Genomic DNA, 22,010 nt, shown 5'->3' with positions numbered 1-22,010 from the left:
ATACATAAGACTGAAAAAAGAATTTTAGAGAAAAAGAGGAAGAGAATGAAAAGAATGCATATCAAAGAAACTGGGACTCAAGGGGAGTCAGCAAACTATAGTCACATGCCAAATCTGGCCCACAATCTATGTGAATAAAGTTTTATTGAAACACAACCACACTCCATTGTTTCTGTATTCTCTGTGGCTGCTTTTGCTCGATAATAGCAAGATTGAGTGCTTGCAACAGAATCTATCTGGCCCGCAAAACCAAAAATACTTACCATTGGACCTGTTAAAAACTTTGCCAGTCTTGTCTCTAGTGAGGCCTTGTACAACAGAAATTTCTGTGATGATGGAAGTTTTCTGTACCTTCACTGTTCAATTGCATAGCCACAGGTAGCTGGCTAAATTTAAATTTTAATTAATTAAAAGTAAATGCAATTCAAAATTTAGTTCTTCAGTCACACTAGCCAACCTTTCAAGTGCTCAGTTAGCCACACTTGGCTAATGTTACTGCAGGACTGAATTTTAATCTTAATTCAAATTAAACTTAAATTAAAATAGCCACATGTGGCTACCAACTTGCCTGTTGGACACTGCACTTGTAGGGAATTTGGAGGAGGCAGAGGTGGTCCCCAGAGTCAAATACTGAAGGGAGATCAAATGAGGTAGGACTTCAAGTCAATCCATTGAATTAAGGAACAAACAGGTACTGGTGATCTTGGGGACAGCAGTTTGCATACAGTGATGAGGATTGAGGCCCCCTGCAGTGGATATAAGGGGTATAAGGGAAAAGGATATGTAGGGGTATAAGGGAGAGAAAAGCCTGGAGTATAGACAATGTGGCTGAGAAGTGAGGATATCAAGAGAAGGGGGATGCTCTGACATCTCTTTGGGCTTGTGCAAATCTTTCAACTGGCTTTTATCTAAAAGGGTGAAAAGTGAAGGCAGTTGAGGGGAGGCAGCATTGAAAATTAATGGAAATATGATTCTTTAATGGCAATGGCAAGTGGAACATGTGCAAAAAGTAGGCAAAGTTCAGGTTCTGTTTTAGAAGTGCATTAATGCAGCTGAAATAGGAGATGTGTGTTCAGCATGGAGCATAACCTGAACTAAAGCAACGAAGATGAGAGTAAGCCTTATCTTAAAAGCCTGGAATGCCTAGTTAAGGAAGGGCAGGCCATTAAAGGGTTCAGAGCTGGAGAATGCTGTGCTTAGAAATGGATTTCAGGTCAGTCTTGAGAGGCAAAGGAGGAAATGGAATTGGTTAGGATCTATACTGACTAGCCAAGAAAGGCACAGTAAGTAATGAAAACTTGGGGGAAGAGGAACTATTATAGAAACAAATTAAAAAGGAACTAGAAGTAGGGGAAGAGTGACATCAAAGAAAATTGAGGGTTTTTTTCCCCCCATCTCTGGATGCCAAGTTTATGTGGTCTTTAAGGGAGACCTGGAATAAGAAGAAAAAGAAACAGTTTTGAAGTATGAAAAGGAATCACCAGTATGCCACGTTCTGCATCTGGAAATTTATATGCATCAAATCATTTAATCCACACACTATCCCTTGAGGAAGACACTGTTATTCCCATGTTATAGATGAGAAATGAGCCTCAGAGAGGTCAAATAACTCCCCAGAATTATAAAACTAACACATGGCAGACTGTAGCCCAGTGCTTTCTGCCTCTAAGGAAAATGTGATGAGTTTCCAATTTTACATGTCTGTCTTATTTGAGTAATTCGTGAACCTTCACGAGAAGCTGTTTCCTGTGCGCAGAGACCACATGCTAGCTCATTAATGGCACACAGCAAATGCTCAATAATTATTTTTAAGTAAATGCCTGCAAGTGTGAATGAACGTGAATTGAAATAGTACTCTTCTGACACATTAACACAAATAAGAAAAAGAGTCTCATGAGGTAAACGCTCAGTAAAAACAATGACAAGCTCCAAAGACTACTATTGCACACAAACAGACAAGGCTTTAAGCATTTTGAAGAGGGCATCACATTGCTTTCTTCACACAGGGACATCTCATCTAAATTACAGATACTTGGCCTTGAGCAGTATCAACTGACTGTTCCAGGAAACCCTCCAAATTGGGTAATTGCCTACTTGGGGCAGCATAATAACCTTACGTTAATTTAACCACTAGGGATATTGTTTTTGTAAACGTACTTGGAAAGCACATCTCTCTATAGGACAATTATTTTAACAGAAAAACCTAACACAAAGAGAGCGACATTCTTTAGCCCTACCAATCCTTTATACATGAGTACGTGTGTGCAGAACCTGGCCCCATCCACCAGCCCTAGCCACAGACTGTCCCATCTCAACATGAAAGGACAGCCCAGGCATCTGCATCTCTGCCAGATCATCTCGGATTAAAACTGAGTGAATTGCCAAAGGTGAGAAATGCAGCCAACAGGAAAAAAGAATAGAAAGAAAGACTTTCAAGAAATCAATACCTGTTATCTGAACTGGATCCACACTGTCAATGAAGAGAAAAGGCATGAATGAAGGATTTTAAAGATCCACAGACTGTGAGTCATGTCCGACAGTTAAATTCAAAGCTGAAAGTAAAGACACCATTTTGCCTTGTTTGCCTCATTTTTATTCTAGAGGAAATGCAGGAAAGACAGGGTTTAAGCAAACAGAAATAGGATTCAGTTTAATATAAAAAATAAAAGAGAAAAGTATAATGAATTAAATTAATATTAAAGGTCAAATGTTAAAGATACAATCGAAATACATTTGAATTTCAAAGCACAAATCTATTAAGACTGAAATATAATCATAAATGAATATAAACTTAAAAGAACATTTTAAAGGAAAATAAACTGCATCATTCTGCCCTCTTCAAGACGGTATTTAGCATACTCTTAGGAGCAGAGGTCCTCAATCAACCAACTAAGAAACAAGCCATGATGAGCTCATAAGGAACTAAACTCCAAACTGGGGCAGGTTCCTAGAAAACCAGACTTACAGATCAGGGTGCTCAAAAGGTCTCCCAGAAGGTAACCCTGGAACCTCAAAACTATCCAGAGAACCAGGAAGGGACAGAAGAGAAGGTACACCTCCAATGTCAATCAGTATTGGTTGAAGGGAAGAAAAAGAGCTCTCAGAATTTAATACTGATAACAATGATGAAGTGATGAAGAAAGAACAAAAAAAAAAAAAAAAGGGAAGAGGGGAGGAAAGGAGAAGAGAGATAGTGGCCCCAGGACCACGCAGGGGAGAAGGAAGCTAATTTGTTAATATGGTGTTACTTTACTCTGGTTAAGGAGAAATAGGAAGTGAGGCGAGAAATAGGTAAGGATTGAAACTAATGTGCTCTAACCATGAGAACGTTAGGACTGTATATTTTTTCCTATTTTCACATTGCATTTTCATCTTAGCTATCCATTTCTTTTTCTTTAAGACTATAACTCATGTAGAATTACACACCACAATGTTCTGATGAAACTCTCCTCTACAGCTGAGGCTCCCAGAACGCAGACACCATGTTTATTAACTCATTCTGCACAACACTTAGCTCATGTCCACAGAGAGATGTTTAATACAAGCTCTTATTAAAGAGGAGGAATACAATCAGTCATCTTAGAATGTCTGAAAAGAGCTTTTTCTTCCCACTGAGCTACATAAATTATTCTGAGATTGTTTCTACAAAGATTGTGTAGTTGGCAGAGCTACAAGGGGGCATCAATTTTGTTTTCCTGCTTAAAACAAAAAGATTTAAAGGAAATGTGATACAACATTAAGATTTTACAAAGCCCGGTGTTCGATGTCCACTAGATTATCTTTATTTATTCTTCAGATATTTCATAAGGAAGAAGGTTGTGATACCTTATTCACAGTATTAATGTTTTTGAACAAAAAATTTGACTCTATATTAGAAAGGGTATAATATCTCTTTGATCTAGAAATCTAAGAATTCATCAGCAAGAAGAAAGGAAAGAAGCAGAGAAAGACAGAGACAGAGAGAGAAATCTTCAGAATGCTGTATCCGAAGATGTAAGTATATCTGCCTGTTTATAATAACAATAAAGAGAAACAACCTAAATTTCAGCAGGAAGGGATTGTGAAATAAATAACATTCATCCAATATGTTAAAACATTCTGCAAATATTTAAAAATCACTGAATAGAAGAATAGAAGAATGGAAAACATATAGCTTATTGCAGTAGAAAAAAGACCTGTCAATAGTATGGATAGTATAATTCCATTTTTCTGTAAGAACAAAAATAGAGACCTAGAGTGTCAAACAGACTTACAGACATATAGAGTTTTAAAAAGCAAAACACATACACAATAAATATGTGTGCCTGCAAACACTGGTGAATCTGATTAGTGTTTATTAGTTTAGTTCATTGTACTGTGCCAATGTAGATTTTGGTTTTGATAATATAATAGTTTTGGTTTTGATAATATACTAGTTGTGTAAGACATCACCATTAGGAAAGGCTGAGGGAGAGGCACAAACAAATCTCTTTGCACTATTATTGTACCTTCTTGTGAGTCTACAATCATTACAAAATAAAAATTTTAGATGAAATAAAAAGGCTGAAGGAAAATATGCAAAATATGCCAAGATATACACTGAGAATGTATGGAGATATTGAACTATACAGCCGATTTTCCATCTATTTCAGCTTTCCTGAGTTTACCCAATTAGAGTTTAAAGAACTACTGCTTCTTTATGGGGAAAAAAAGCATAAACCTAAATTTTAATCAAGTTTTTTTTAATGTTTATTTATTTTTGAGAGAGACAGAAATAGAGCATCAGCAGGGGAGGGGCAGAGAGAGAGGGAGAAACAGAATCTGAAGCAGGCTCCAGGCCCTGAGCTGTCAGCACAGAGCCCAATGTGGGGCTCGAACCCACAGACCACAAAATCATGATCTGAGTCAAAGTCGGACGCCCAACTGACTGAGCCACACAGGTGCCCCTAATTAAAATTATTTTCAATAAAGCAATGTCACTGAAGAGGCCATGTCAATTCAAACCTAGGTCTCAAACCTAGGCCTTGTAATCATAAAACCTCTGCTCTCTTAATTAAACCCTACTATGTCCCATCCAACTTCCCACCTTCATTCATCACCGTAACAACCTTACACTCAGATACAAGCATGCATGCTATGGACATATCTACAAAGATCATCTAATTTGACTAGATACTATTGAACATAACTTAAAATTTTTATTATGCCTTTTTCCCTAGCCTTATCCTCAAAATAATCTGGGAACAATATCACAAACTGTATCTTTGCTTTATCCTTGTCAATGTCCCCAGTATCTACATATGTATTATATTCATAAATAAAACATTTCCCATTAACATTTCCATAATATGAAACTTGAATACAGTGCAGTTTACTCAATTATCCAAGAGTTCATCGTCTAGCTGGTTCTAAGCCCATTATTTCCCTTTATTTTCTTTGTTGTTACTTGTCTTCTCCTCACTTTCCTGTGTATTAGCACCTCTAGCAGAAAATGAGAGATTGTACAAATGGATAAAATTTAAAATGGCTGATTCTCTTATCTATGAAAAGATTCATTAGTTAGAAAATGGCTTCTGTTGACCAAAATGTGAGGTTCTATAATCTAGCTATTCACACCTCAACAGTCAAAGGTAATTCAGGGTAGAGTCAATTGTCAAATAAAACAAATTTTATTAGCCATATTTTCAAAAATTCTAACTAGATAGTACATAGCACTCATAATTACTCTTTTTAAACAGGAAAATGAAAGCTATCTCATTACATGCAAACACACTTTTTTCCTTTGATGTATGGAATTGCCCTTCAAAGTTACAATCTATCTGGAATCTCATTCAGTATCTGGAATAGCTCCTGGATTGTAGAAGGCATTTAATAAATGTTCAATGAATGAACAAGAGAAAGAAAGAATGAAGGAACAAATGAGTTGATGAATAAATAAATTCTAGAGCCAAAAATACTCCACTCTTATAAATATAGTAGGACCACAAACATATAGGTGTGTATATATGTATATATGTGCCTGGCTTGTTTTTAAATCTGAAACACTGGTATTATGAGGATAAAATAGGATTAACTGGAGAGGAATTATGTTACAGTGAGATGCTGACACACTCCAGAGTCTAACACATCTGGTTTTTCATCCCAGATCTGCCACCTGCATGCCAAGTAAACATGAACAAGGTACTTAATCTTCCCTAAATTCTTCTTTCAGAACGTATGTGCTTGAGAAATTAAATAACTATGGTAACGATGCATTGTTATCATTACTGTAATAATATATTATGTATTCTGTAACACTTTACCACTCACTCACAAACTCACACACACACGTGTGTGCACACTTACTCATACAAATACACACATATAGAGTAAAATCATCTTCTAGGATTTAAGCAATTTTGATTTAAGAGTATTATTATTTCCATCAGATACAGACTTTGAAATAACTAGATATGTAATTAAAAAAAGGAAAATCTTCCTAATTAAAGATATTTTTTACTGATTATAAATTTAAAAATTACATTTTTTATAAGTTAATTAAACCTAGATAAGAGAAAATGTCATCAAATTAGATCGACTAATCGTGTAATTACAAATCACATTTCAAATAGCTCTTAAAATATTCAGGCGAAATAATGAAATGTTTCTAGTAGACACATGTAGCAGGTGTTAAACAGTCAGGACCCAGAATTTTAAAACACTAATAAAGGGGCGCCTGGGTGGCTCAGTCGGTTAAGCGTCCAAGTTCGGCTCAGGTCATGATCTTGCGGTCTGTGGGTTGGAGCCCCACGTCGGGCTCTGTGCTGACAGCTCTGAGCTTGGAGCCTGTTTCAGATTCTGCATCTCCCTCTTTCTCTGACTCTCCCCTGTTCATGCTCTCTCTCTGTCTCAAAAATAAATAAATGTTTAAAAAAAATAAAATAAATAAAACAATTAATAAAAATCAGTTTTATATTTTCAAAATTTAAGTGCTTAACAGAATATATTCAGCTTTTACTCCAAATAACAAAATATTAAGATTTGTATCATTATTTATGGCAATACCATAAATGTGTCCTAGAAATATAATATTTTTAGGTTATCTCATTGCTATCACTTTTTTACTTTTTATTGTTTTTTTAATTAAAGCATAATTGACATATAGCATTATATAGGCTTCAGGTATACAACATAATGATTCAACATTTGTACACACTGCTAAATCATTACCACAATAAGTCTAGTTATCATCCATCACCACGCACAAAATTTTTGTCTTTTTTTTTCTTTCTTCTTGTGATGAGGACTTTTAAGGTTTACTCTCTTCATAATTTCCAAATATGCAATACAGTATTATTAAGTATAGTCATCATGCTATATCCCCATGACATTTATTTTATAACTGGAAGTTTGTACCTTTTGACCCCCTTCACCCATTTCATCCAACCCCCTTCCGCTCCCCACTCTGGCAACCACCAATCTATTCTCTGTATCTGTGAGCTTAGGTTTTTGTTTTGTTTTGTTTTGTTTAGATTCCACCTATAAGTGAGGCCATTCAGTATTTGTCTTTTATCACTTTTAAGCAATAATTTTCATTTGATCAATAAAATTTGGTTTATTTGGTTAACTTATTGACTACAAAATGACTAATAACTGACAATATGGTAATATGTTATTGGTCCAACTATTAAATCTGAAACTGGGAATCTGGTATGTTCCAGAGAGGCAACTTTTTCAGTCCCTACTCACAAGGGCACTGGGTCTGTACCACATAAGTAAAGTATTTTCCTTCCATGTAATATGTGTGTCTTTGGCTCGATGACTAGAAACTCATGCCGACTGTAAAATAGTCTCTACTACAACTTAAAGATAAATGAGCTAAAGAGAAGCAAAGAAAGCCAACTGCCTCATAATGGCACTTAGACCCATGAAGAATGCAAACTGGTGTACCCACTCTAGAGAACAAATGGAGGTTCCTCAAAAAGTTAAAAATAAAACTACTCTACAATCTAGCAATTGCATTACTAGGTATTTACCCAAAGGATACAAAAATAATGATTCAAAGGGATACATGTACTCCAATGTTTATAGCAGCATTGTCAATAACAGCCAAATTATGGGAAAAGTCCAAATGTTCATCAACTGATGAATGGAAAATGGTGGTATATACATACAATGGACTATTACTCAGCCATCAAAAGGAATGAAATCTAGCCATTTGCAATGACACGGATGGAGTTAGAGAGTATTATGCTAAGCGAAATAAGTCAGGCAGAGAAAGACAAATACCATATAATTTCACTCATATGGAATTTAAGGAACAAAACAAAACAAAAACATAAGGGAAAATTAAAAAAAAAAAAAGGAGAGGGAGGCAAACCATAAAAGAGACTTTTTTTTTTTTAATTTTTTTTTTCAACGTTTATTTATTTTTGGGACAGAGAGAGACAGAGCATGAATGGGGGAGGGGCAGAGAGAGAGAGGGAGACACAGAACCGGAAACAGGCTCCAGGCTCCGAGCCATCAGCCCAGAGCCCGACGCGGGGCTCGAACTCACGGACCGCGAGATCGTGACCTGGCTGAAGTCAGACGCTCAACCGACTGCGCCACCCAGGCGCCCCAAGAGACTTTTAATTATAGAAGACAAACTGAGAGTTGCTGGAGGAGAGCTGGGTGAGGGGATGGGCTGAATGGGTGATGGGTATTAAGGAGGGCACTTGTTGGGATGAGGACTGGGTGTTAAATGTAAGTAAAGAAACACTAAATTCTACTCCTAAAACTAATATTACACTGTATGTTAACTAACTGGAATTTAAATAAAAATTTGGAGGAAAAAAAAAGAAAATTTCAAACTCTTTGATGCCTTGATAGAAAGAAGATTCATAAGTCATTTTGGGTTCAGGTAGGATGGATGATTCAGGTAATATGTACCTACAATCTATATAGGAACCCCAATATAAGATAGATTAAGAAAGTACATCTGCACATGGCAAAGTTTTTAAATCAGAGCAACTGATATCCACAAGGTTATCTGCATTCCACTGTGGATATAAAGGTGACTGATCCCTGCCCTTCTATTACCTAGTATGATTGGTTAAATTGCTGGTAAAGTATCCGCGGAGTGTGAGCTTATCAAGTGGATGTATATATAGTGGATGGAAATGAGTACTGAGTTATTCTTTGCCAAACTACTTAAAGGGAAATAAGATTCAAGGTGACGTGATTTTTAGGGGGAAAAAAACAACACTTAGTCAAGAACACATGTAAAAGTTGATTCTGGGAAAGCGGTGAAGATTTACAATTCCTCTAAAATGAGAGAATGGAAGATACATGGAAGCACAATTGACACAGGACAAAAAGGGAAACTACATCTCTGATTAAAAATTTTTAGAATTGTAACATAGTTCTCATTCTTTTGTACCCTCTAGGTCCTGATGTCTAAACAGTCACAGGACAACCAGACAGAAGTTAAAGAGTGCAGTTACAACTCATTACAGAAATTGTGCTTCGTAGTGTGACCCAACTGGTTGAAAAATTAAGTCCACCACTATACGGCAAGTCACTTAATCTCTCTGTCCTTTTGTTTACAGAGCTATAAAAGTGCATTATAATTATATCTATTTCATAAGGTGTTGGAAGGAGTCAAAGAATACATATATAGTTTTAGCACAGGGCCTGAGCCACAGTAAGTGTTCCATAATTAGTTAACCGCTTTTGTATTGCCATAGTTGTTAGTATTAAAGAATGGAAAAGCTCAGGCATGAGCTAGAGAACAATTACATGTGAATTCCCTTCTCAATCCATTACAGACTCTACAAACATCCCAAATTTCAATGTGGCACATCCTCTAAATACTCAAAGAAAGCATTTTAACATTTTTACATCACGTGTTCCCCAAAGTTTGTTACATCTATGCAATAACACAGTAAGTGGGAGAGCCTACAACTCATTGTCCTTGTACTAAATTTTTAAAAATTATATATATTTTAAAAATATATTATATATAATATAAATTATATATATCATAATCATATATATGATCCTATATAATATTATACATCATACATAATCATGTATATGATTATATATGTAATGATATATAATATATACCATATATAATCAGATAATCTATGATATATAATATTATATATATATATAAGCTGTATGCAGTATGATTCCTGAGAAACTCATCTCTGCACTTAACATAAGCCATTTATCAAGGTCTGTCCATGCACACTAGGATCAAGATGAAAGCAACGAAAGAAAAACAGGAAAGAATACTGTAAATGAATGTGTAAATCAGTAATAAATGCAGTAAACAAAATCAACAAGTTCCATAATTACAAACATACAAGAAGTCAAGTATTTTACTGAAAGGTTGAAGGGAAAAAAAGTTCAAATATTCATACTTAGATGAATTAATTAGACTGTTCCTATCTTCTAATAAAAATATTAAAGCATACTGCAAGCAATGAATAATGTGGTCATTATAGATTTTCCTTAAGCCAGAAAACCAACAGAGCATTTTTTTAGAGAGAAGATTAATACTACTTTCTAGAGTCCAAGAAAAATTTCTAAGATAGGTAACAATTAATATAAAGTCTCTCTTCCCCCAACTTTGAGACTGTGGTACACATTTGAAATATTTTACATATAAAACATGGTTTATTTTTTTCAAAGAGTATCAACATATTATTCCATATATATAATATGGATATTTTCCAAATGTTTCTGGGAATTAGATCTAGATGTTCTAAATTACTTTTAGTGGTTTCCTTGAAGAAGGGATAAAAAAAGAAAGAAAAACTAAAATTAATTGAGCTGCTTTTTAAAAAAAATTTTTAGGGGCGCCTGGGTGGCTCAGTCAGCTAAGCGTCCGACTTCAGCTCAGGTCACGATCTCACAGTTCATGGGTTCGAGCCCCACGTCGGGCTCTGTGCTGACAGCTCAGAGCCTGGAGCCTGTTTCAGATTCTGTGTCTCCCTCTCTCTCTGACCCTCCCCCGTTCATGCTCTATCTCTCTCTGTCTCAAAAATAAATAAACGTTAAAAAAAAATTAAAAAAAAATTTTAATGTTTATTTTTTGAGAGAGAGAGAGACAGACAACAGAGCACCCCTGAAGTGACACACCTTCCTCTTCTCACCGCCTTGGCGGTCTAACAAACTCCCATTGGTAACTGGCAAACTTCATTTGGCATTGATGAAGGCAGGGAGTAGGGAGGAAGGCAAAGTCAGGGCATCTGTGGTTTAGAAAAGCACTTAACTCTCAGCTGAGGATCAATACAACCCTGTAAAAATAAGAAAAACTGCGGAGAGAAAGCAAAGTTAGATTTGTACAAAAATGGACTTTTCTAAGCTCCAATGCTTTGCTTACAGTTATTTAGCAAACAGTCAATGATACTGATGCTATATCCCTTTAACTACTATCCATAATACCAACTTTTTTTTTTTTTTACAAATATCTATATTGGTCATGTCTAAGGTAGATACTGAGCATTCTTTTTTTTTTTTTAATCTTCCTAAAGTTCTTTTACCTAACTAATGCATCCACTTAGGAGAGAGGTCTTGAAAGATTATACTTGGGAAATGTTTTTATTCTAATATCAAAACCTAAGGAGAAGTTATTCCTATTGTCCAGAGTCAGCTTTTAAGTCAAAGACCTATGGAAATTAATTGCTTTCCCTCCACTTAGAAAAATTTATATTTTAAATCAGTAAAATTCACTATTTACCTAAAAGTCATAAACTAAATTCTACTGCTCTCTAGCTCAGAATCTGAAAGTGCTGCTTCTTTTTATTATCATTATTATTATTGTTGTTGTTGTTGTTGTTGTTAGCTATTCTAGGACTTTCAACTGGACTATTTCAAACTCAAAATTTTTTTTTAAGTATATTTATTTATTTTTGAGAGACAGCAAGTGAGTGGAAGAGGGGCAGAGAGAGAGAGGGAGAGAGAATTCCAAGTGGACTCCACACTGAGAGTGCAGAGCCTGATGCAAGACTCAAACTCACGAACCACAAGATTGTGATCTGAGTGGAAACCAAGAGTCAAAGGCTTACCTGACTGAGCCACTCTGGTGCCCCTCCAAGTTAAAATTCTTAAACTTCAGTTTTCCTAGATATCATAAGAAGAATACCTCTCCTTTCCATGCACTGTCCTTTACCTCATTTGGCCCCAATACTAGCACAAGAACACAGAATCTCTGTCATAATGAATTCTCTATCCACATGGTTTAGCTAAAAGATTTGAGTTCCACATTCAGATGTGCTTCTAAAACTACAATTTAAAGAGTTCTTAGATTCATATATATTGTCACAAAGATTCATTAGCCTCCTACATATTTCTCTTGCAAATGTCACACCACAATGGAAAGCAATGAGTTGCTGCTTGTTGCTTATCAAACTGGAATTCTTTTTAAAAAGCAGCAGAAGCAGAAGCAGCAGCAGCAGCAGCAGCAGCGGAGGTAACAGCAGAAGCAAGTAACTTCGACCACTGGATTTCTTCCCCTCAACTAATAGTATAAGGCATGAACAAAGGAAGACTAAGCCACCTTCCAGGAGGTGCTAAGCCTTTGGATTTTCCCCTACACCTGGTACTTGATCGGGTCACAGCCGATTGAATTTCCATTGTTCATTGATTGTGCCATTTGTGAGGCAATCCATCCTTGCTTATGTAATTGCAGCGGTCCTGTAGTTCACTTCTTTCTGCCCTGAAGGCTCGGCAGCATGAGGACTGAGAAAATTAGATATGGCACAGCCTCAAGCTGCTGACCTTCAGAATATAAAATAAGGCCCATCTTTTAAAATTGGTCTTTCTTGATGAGGTTACTCTGCAGGACTATATTTCCAGCAGGCAATTTTTCACGCTGACCATGTACCTTCTTAAAATATTTTTTGTATTTATAAAAAAAATGATAATTTAAATTTTAAATATGCCTGTACTGTGCACAATATTATGAATAAATTCATTTCATTTAGAGTTTGTCAAAAGGGGACCGATTTTTCATTTTTAGGTAAACCTCTCACCTTCAAACCAGAATTAAATATCATTTTAATAAAATCTGATAAATATGAAGGAAACTTCACAGACTCATAATAAGTTTAAAAAAAATTCCCAAACAGTTTAATGTGGCTAAGCAGTTGACTGCCAAAGTACTAAGATTCAGTAGCGAAATTAAATTACCTCCCGGTTACATAAAAATCCACATTATATTTTGCTTATTTGTTTTCCTTTGAAACAAAGTCAAACTCAGAAAAGTTGCAAATACAAGATCGAAAAAAACGTTTTTTCCCTCTGAACCACTTACTTACATGATGCCTAATAACCCCAGAATAATTTAACAAATCAACAAGTTTTAATTATTTCACCCCTTTCCAACTGTCTCCGTACCTTCCCTGTCAAACTCACAATCAAATGTGGACTATCTAGCTAAATAGAATTGTTCCAATGTATAACAAGAACATACAGATTGCCTGAGCAGCTCTTTATTTCAACATTTAGGCTTTTCCATTGGGTTTCTTCCATGGACTCCTAGTATCTAAACAAACAAAAAAGATAAGAAACCACACAAAGTTCAACTTGCAAAAACAGGGAGAGCTGCTGATGAGGAATGGGTTTCAGAATAAGCAAAATTCCCTTCATTCCTATGTCACAGATTTCATCACTTCTGCCATTAGACAGAAGTTTCTCCTAAAAGGGGAGGAAGGAAAAGTAAAGATGGCGAGGAAACTTACATAACCCAGGTACCTCCACACACAGTCATCTGGTCTCCGTACCTGTCTCTAACCCCTCCGCCATCGGTTCACTCTGTAACGCACTATTCTCGCTTTGGCCTCCACCTCTACATTGATATCACATTATGCAAAGTCACTGAGGGTTTCTGAATCAAAACTGCCTGTTCAATCCTCAATAGCCTCAAAACATCTCCAGAGCCCTTGACCTCTACTGACTCCCCTATTTTTATCTCTTCTCTCCCTCATGCTCCATGACACTAAAATATCCTGCTCTTCCTTTTACTTCTTTGATTAAGTCTCATCCATTCTTACGGGGTATTTTTTTTTCTTTCTTCTACTTGTCTCCTAAGTTCACTTCTTAGTATTTTGCTCTTCCTCTCCCTCTCTCCCCCTCCACCCCACTCTCCACTCAACATTCACAGGCTTTAACTCTCACATCTTTTTAACTTATAGTTAAATCTATAATTCTACATAAGCTCCACCCAGTTTTCAACCCATTAACTTTCACTTCACAATCAGTTGCTCCAGTTGGACATCTGACTCAAATTCTTGCAGTTACCATAAATTCCTTCCTTCCCTGAATCCCGCTGCCAGGAAGTCATGATGTCTCATTTAGCCTTCCATAGGGGCTACTCAGTTCCAGCCAAGTGTTGCCCATTGCAGATGGATATTCTGCTTTTTTTTTTTCCAAAAGAAGACCAAAACTTGAATTGTTAATAGAAATGTAGATTTTAAATAAAATCTTCCAATGTTTAAATACTGAGAACTACCTAAATAAACAAAAATTCAGCACCTGGGGCAAACATAACCTACCTTCAGGTTTACAGTCAGATTGTGACTTGTAGCCTAAGACATAAATGCAAATCCCTTTTTCTTATTATTCCAAGACTTTTAAAACCATCCTGAAACTACCTTCTGAATCCGAGGTCAGTAGTGCCCCGCCTTCCCTGCCCAATTGTGGTTTCACTTTCTGGTGTTTCAGTTACCTGAGGTCAATCTCAGGACTAATGTGATCTCACAGTGCCTATGTCATTCATTGCACTTGATCTCATTCTGTAGGCATTTTATCATCTCACATCATCACAAGAGGAAAGGTGAGTACAGTACAATAAGATACTTTGAGAGAAAGAGACCACTTTCACATAATGTTTATTACAGGCTATTGTTATCATAATTCTATTTTATTAGTTGCTGTTAATCTCTTACTGAGCCTAATTTATAAATTAAATTTTATGATAGGTATGCATGCATAGGAAAAAACAGTATATAAGTGTTCAGTTCTATCCATGGTTTCAGGCATCCACTGTGGATCTTGGAATGTATAAGGGGGATAAAGGGGACAATCCAAAATAACCTCTACAAGCCAACTGCTCTACTACATTATTGTCTAAGCACACTTGATTCTTTCTAACCTCTATGCCTGTCATGTTTGTTTCCCACACACAAAAAGTTTTTTCCTAAGTCCTATTTTCAAACGCTATCATTTCTCTGAAAACCTCCCAGACCACATTAGCTTATGGGAATATCTTTCCCAAATCCAAAGACATTCATACCTAGTATTGTGTGTCAGGCACAGTCTCAGACACTTTACAAGCCCCTCTCCACCCCATATAATCCCAAAAAATTGATACTACAATCATTCTCATTTTATAAATAAGGGTATTGAAGCTGGCCCAAGGTAAGCAGCAGAACTGGAGTTGAGCTCATAACTATTTTTTTCCAGTGCAGAAAGAAGAGTACGAAATTCATGTTTTGGTCATGCATTATATGATATATTATGTACCAGGAAAAAAATCAAAAAATCCGTAACATGACTCACAAGGCCATTCACCATATGGCTATTTTCTTCCATTTCTTGATAATTTCCCCATCATTCCTTAAGCCCCGGCCACATTAGTCTTCTTTCAGTTTCTACAATCTACTGAGCTACTGCATACTTCATGGCCTTTGCATATACTGTGTTCTTTGCCTGGAATGTTCCTCCCCACTTCTCATGTCTAATCTCTACTCATTGGAATCTCAGTTTAAATATCATTTCCTCAAGACTCCTCCCATGATCCTTCTAGAGAAGACTATGTTAAATCCACCACTAACCATTGTACTGAATAGTATGTACTGCAATTCTAAATAAATAGCTCTGTAATAGTTTAGTCAATGTATGTCCCCCCTGCTACTATGTGGTGACTTTCTTCACTACCTTTTCCACAATTTTCTCTGTATTATCCACACAGTAAGTTAATGATTGATATCTTTAACTCTATGAACCATTTCAAGACTTGGAGGGATTAAACAACCTTTATCTCATAGCTAGTAAGTGAGATCTTGCATGTTGAAAAAACTATACTCCATTATAGAAATGTTAACCAACCTGAAACCATTTTCTAATACTCTGCATTAAGTTGGAGTCTTTCCTTTTCAGCTTATAGTCACTGTTAATAAATATTAAATTCTAAATCAAATAGTATATGAGAGTCTTATCATAGAACATTGTTTAAATAAAAATAAACAAAAATGGGATTGTAATGCTTCCATAGAAAGGAATAAATTGATGAACTAGACAGAAGAGTCAACCACAATGTGTAATGCAAAAGTAGATTGCCTAATCTTTATATCACAGAGTGGCAGCTCGATTTCAACTTCAGGATAGGCAGCAGGATGCCTAATTCTTGAGGAGAAACTAACCAAACATCCATTTTGTTGTTTCAGGATTAGAGAAACTACTAGGAATTCTAATTGCTTCCCCTTTGGCTATAGTTTTCCACTAAAGTCTCTGAAATAGATATTTCATCACCGCAGAAACCAGGTGTCAACAATGTGAATTAACCACCAAACTGAGAAAAAGGTGGTTCTTCACAACTTCCTAAAGCACCTACATATAACTGGGATTTATTTTCCAAAGATTGTAGAGATTACAGTACCAGAAGTGTATTGGGGCATCTAGGTGGTTCAGTCAGTTGAGCATCCGATTTCAGGTCAGGTCATGATCTCATGGCTCACGGGTCCAAGCCCCGCATCAGGCTCTTTGGAATCTGTGCCTCCGTCTCTCCCTGCCCCTCCCCAACACTCTCTCTCTCTTTCTCTCTCTCTCTTTCAAAAATAAACATTAAAAAATTTTTTTAAAAGAAATATATTTTACAGGGCCATTGACTTCAGTGGAAAGTTCCTTCAGTCTATCACCATTAACGATTTCTATCCCATGTTGAAATACAAATCAAAACCACATTGAGATACCACCTCACACTGCTAAGAGTGGCTAAAATTAACAATTCAGGAAACAACAGATGTTGGCAAGGATGTGGAGAAACAGGAACACTTTTGCACTGTTGGTGGGAATGCAAACTGGTATGGCTGCTCTGGAAAACAGTGTGGAGGTTCCTTAAAAAATTAAAAATAGAATTACCCTATAACCCAGCAATAGCACTACTAGGAATTTATCCAAAGGATATGGGAGTGCTGATTTGTAGGGACACGCATACCCAAATGTTTATAACAGTGCTACCAACAATAGTCAAATTATGGAAAGAGCCCAAATGTCCATCAACTGATGAATGGATAAAGAAGATGTGGTTTATACATACAATGGAATACTACTCAGCAATGAGAAAGAATGAAATCTGCCATTTGCAACAATGTGGATGAAACTGGAGGGTATTATGCTAAGTGAAATAAGTCTGTCAGAGAAAGATAGATATCATATGTTTTCACTCATATTTGGAATTTGAGAAACTTAACAGAAGACCATGGGGGAAGGGAAGGAAAAATAAGATACAAACAGACAGGGAGGCAAACCATAAGAGACTCTTAAATTCAGACAACAAACTGAGGGTTGATGAGCATGCAGGTTCGGTGGGGGATGGGGACAATGGGTGATGGGCATCGAGGAGGGTACTTGTTGGGATGGGCACTTGGTGTCATATATAAGTGATGAATTATGGGAATCTACTCCTGAAGCCAAGACTACACTGTATGTTGGCTAACTTGACAAAAAAAAGAGATTTCTATCCCATGTTTATACTCCTGCATATGTAAATTACCATTGGGTAGTTTATGCCACTGTGAAAGCTAATATGCATTACTATTTATGTGTTGGAGCTTCTGATAGGCCTGCAGATTCTGAGCGGAGTTTACTTTCATGAAAAACAAACAGACAAGATTATAATGAAAAAAGAGAAGCCAAAGGACATCAGAGATCTTGACTCCCTGTATGTCAGCTCCATCTAGAAGTTAGCTACAGCACCCTATGAACTCCTCAGTTTTCTTAAAGATTTGGCTACCCACATCCACATTTCCAAGACCCCAGCTTCGAAGAAAATAAGCAAATCTCTTTCACATCAAATTGTGCCTATATCCTCTTACTATCTCCCAAAGACATATAGTAGCAAAAATCAGCAAATCTATGCATTCTGTTACTTTACTATAATTTTTTAAACTCATATGTCAGCTCTGCCCTAGACCCTAGGGATATAAAGATAAAAAGAGAGAGAGAGAGAGAGAGAGAGAGAGAGAGAGAGAGACATTTCATCCTGCCCTTGAATTTAGCTTTATAGAAAACTGTTAACCAATGAGGAGTGTCTGCAAATAAGTGTCCAACACAGTAATGGATTCTACTTGAAACTGAAAAGTCTTACTGATGAAGTTTAAGATTAGATATGTGATCTTCCACCTCGATTTCCCTGCCCAAATCTGCTCTGCCAACCAAAATTTTTAGTAAGATTGAATCACTCTTCTGAAATAAATACAAAGTCAAAGACTTATCTTTTTTCACTTTGATCTTTTGGGCTGCTGTAAACAGGTTTGGCCATGCGATTCCAATTCCAAGAGCTCAAAGATGAAGAGTTCAGCTACAGTATTATCAAAAATCAGTGATCTACAATGTACTGAAGTTTTAAAAATACAAAGACCTTTTGGCAAAAATTCTCATTAAAAACATTTTATGCACACAATTTTAGAAAATTTAGGCGAGGAATTAAAGATTAAGAAGAAAAAAAAAAACAGAAAGAAAACCTCCAGGTCTAAAATGTCTACTTGATGAACTTTTGATTTCTGCATTCTCTGCACTCACCTAGGCCCTTGCCAACCCCAACCAAGCCTCTAACAATCTGTCCTTTCCCTTTCATTGCCACTGTCACTGTTTTACATCTGGCCCCCATTGGTTTTTACTTGGAAAAACTAACTTCTCTGCACATGGTTTTAAGGGGAGGGGAGGGTCACATAAATAATTTCAGTACCACACCTTAGGACAGATATGCAGACACAGACCTTTGAGAATACACTCTTAGGAAAGTTATTTAATTTCTGTTTTGATCTGAGAAACACAAAGAGGGTTTTCTGCTCCTGAAATAATTGTGGTTTAAGAGTGCAAAGGTAGCTAGCTACTCTTCCTCCAACATTTATAAGGTCTATTTCATCCAAGACATGGTCTTCGGTCTTAAATCTTTACCCATTTAATCCTCATACTATTTCTACATTTATATATAAAGAAATGGAAGCAGAGATTAAATAACTTGGCTGTGAACACACTGCCAGTAACTGGGAGAGCCAGAGCTCAAACCCAGTATTCTGGCTCCACAGACCATGCGGTTAGTCACCATGACTCCCAAAAAGCAGGGGTCTTATATTACTCATGGGCATACACACAGTGCTTGAATCACTGTTGGCCCTGTTAAAAAGGGTTAGTCGAACACCACTGAAACAACTGAACTAGAAGAGAACATGTGTTCAGATTCTAAAGGAAAACAACGTAAATATTCCAAACATTGAAGAGAGAACCAGGCATAGTGACAATATAGAACAGACTCTGATTGGCTTGGCCTTTCTCCATTCCATCTCCCCTGCTCTCAACAAGGAGACATTTGTCAAATGCAAACCTGATTGTGTCATTCCCCCAACTCACTGCTGGGAATTTGGAAATTTGGGAAACTCCACTGTAGTGTTTCTCAAACTTTTACAAGAAACAACTCTCCCTAATGGCTGGCAGATGAGAGCAACCACGTTTTTAAGGATTAGGCACATAGCCTAAAGAACACCCAGAACTCTGAGCTCTCATAGCTGTGTGCCTCACCCTTACTATTCCGGCAAGTCTGGCATTTATTCTACAATGTATCTGTTTTGTTGTAATGCAAAACTGATGTGTATAACTACTTATAATTGCAACTGCAGACAAAAAAAAATTGTATTCCTACCATGATTTCTAGCACTACCTGGCTATATGTGCATAATTTTGGAGAACCTCATATCACAGCTCCCTATACACGACAGGGCTATGGATCTAACCCAATCTACTGGTCAACACACAGAAATCCCTTCCCCTCCCAACCCTTGACTCACCAGCCAGCCCACTCTCCCACCTCTCCGGTCAACACAATCATTTGCAACCACGGTTACCAGCCAAATTTCAGCCACCTCCTGTTCTTAATAATTAGATCTTTGCCGACCTTGAGAAGATATAACCATACTTCCAGACCCTACTTAGGTGTGATTTTATTGAAGTCTTTCCTCAAATCTCTTCCTCCCTGCAGTATAGGGCACTTGACAGTACTTCCCTATTTGTTTCCGTGGTTGTCTCCTACACTAGACAGTGCTGTCCGTGGAGACAGACCCTTGTTTTTGACCGTGGAACATCTCCAATGCCAAGTGGAGTCCTGCCATATTGGTAAATCTCTGGTCTATAGGAAGCTCGGCTCATAATGGGTAAGCGAATTCCTCAAGAGAAGGGAGGAGAGTTGACTCTGGAACTAAATGAGATTCGAATGAAAAGATCTGAACACGTCTCCGCTCTTGATTTCCCGTCCTGACACAAGGCCGGATTCCCAGAGAAAGGGACGATAAGCCCTGTCGCCCAAAAGTCATGAGAGCTCTGGCTAGGCGAAGGAGGCACTCACCAACTAGTGGAAGGCGGGTATCTGTTCTCCAGCGTTTTGGTCCAGGGCTTGTACCAGCTGATCTGCTCGGCGGCTTTGCCCCAGAACCTCTCGGGGTCGGCCACCGAGGCCGCGAAGTGGGTCTTGTACTCGCCGCCACCGCCGGCCGACGACAGCGCTCGGCAGCCCCGACCCCCGAGCGCGCCCCGCGGGCCGGGGGCCAAGTAAGCCCTGCGGGCAGTGCCCGCGCCCCGGGCCGGCGAGGACCCGGGCAGGGGCCCCCCGAGTCCCCCGGCGCCGGTGACTTTGCGACACTGCAGCCAGGACGGCTTCATCGCCGCGGGCTGGCCCCCCGCCGGCAGCGCTGCCCGCGGTCCGGAGTGCACTTCTTGGGCGAAGATTGGGGCTCTGGCGACTTCCTGAGGCCCTCGGGGAGCAGGCGGGAGGCGGAGGCAGATCCCGAGGTGAGCCCGGGGCCCAGGAGTTTGGAAGTCACACTGGAGTTGCCGGGAAAAGCCGACCTGGAGCGGAGGGGGTGGGGACGAAGCAACAGGCTGGAGTGTTGGGGCTCGGGAGTGAGGGGTGGGGGGCCACAGAGTGAGGAATCCAGCCGCTCGGTGCATTCCCGACCCCGCGGCTCCCCCGGGAAACGCTGCAGACCCTCCAGCGGCCCTCGGAAGAGGCCGACGCGCCCAACTGTTTTCAAACAAACAAGTCGTGCGCAGCTTCTCGGGCTTCCTCTTTGGACTGCGAGCTGGTGGAAGCGCACCGCCTCTGGCCTGCGGCGGAAACCCACCGTCGTGGGCTTCGCGGCAAGGCCCCTGCACCGTTTGCGGTGTTCGTTTATTTTTTAAACTCGGCCCAGCCCCGGGATATTAAAAGCACAAGCGGCTCCAGGGCAAGGACTGCTCCAGGATTTCATCACAGCTGAGAGGGTAGGAGGAGTGGAGAAAGGTTGCAAAGAATTGAGTAGTGCTCCATGAGAGTGATTGACAGGCCGCTTGAACTCGGATTCACCTGCTGCCCGACTCCCCCACAGGTGTAGGAGCTGAAAACAGAACCGACTTGTTGCATCTCTTCCCTTCCAATTTGAGTACTTCGAGTTTCTGTGTCCATTTATTTATTTATTTATTTATTTATTTTTTTTTTTTTTTTGATGGGAAAACAAGAAAGCCAAAAGGAGGAGCTAGGTAAAGACGTGAATCAAACAAAAGGGAGAAAGAGGAAGCTGGGGAAAATGAAAACACAAAGGCCCTATAAATTATTATCTGGGTTTAACATTCTAAAAGCGCTTTCGCTGTTTTTTACACCCTAGTGAAATTCAGATGCTATCTTGTTTGCCTTAGCATTTGCCATTTTATTTGTAAAATTGTGTATCCCCAAATCAGAGGTGAGAAATAGCGGAATGTCCCCTGCCCCTGGGAAGGATAGTAAACTTGAGAAGCTGTTGCCAGTTTAC

The 22,010-nt window shown here is 38.3% G+C and overlaps 1 protein-coding gene across 1 annotated transcript in view; it reads right to left on the bottom strand.

Moving 5' to 3' along the window:
- The window catches only part of ACSS3 (acyl-CoA synthetase short chain family member 3), a 156,282-nt gene extending 135,010 nt beyond the window's left edge, over nt 1-21,272 (bottom strand). The window contains exon 1 of the mRNA XM_030323318.1: nt 20,573-21,272. Coding sequence (XP_030179178.1) covers nt 20,573-21,174 — 602 coding nt within the window. The 5' untranslated portion in view covers nt 21,175-21,272. The remainder of the gene's footprint in view (nt 1-20,572) is intronic.
- Between the last annotated feature and the right edge of the window lie 738 nt (nt 21,273-22,010).

Source organism: Lynx canadensis, chromosome B4, assembly GCF_007474595.2.
Source record: "Lynx canadensis isolate LIC74 chromosome B4, mLynCan4.pri.v2, whole genome shotgun sequence".
Classification (NCBI taxonomy): domain Eukaryota; kingdom Metazoa; phylum Chordata; class Mammalia; order Carnivora; family Felidae; genus Lynx; species Lynx canadensis.
Note: the sequence above shows the minus strand (reverse complement) of the source record. Positions and strands in the feature narration are given on the sequence as shown.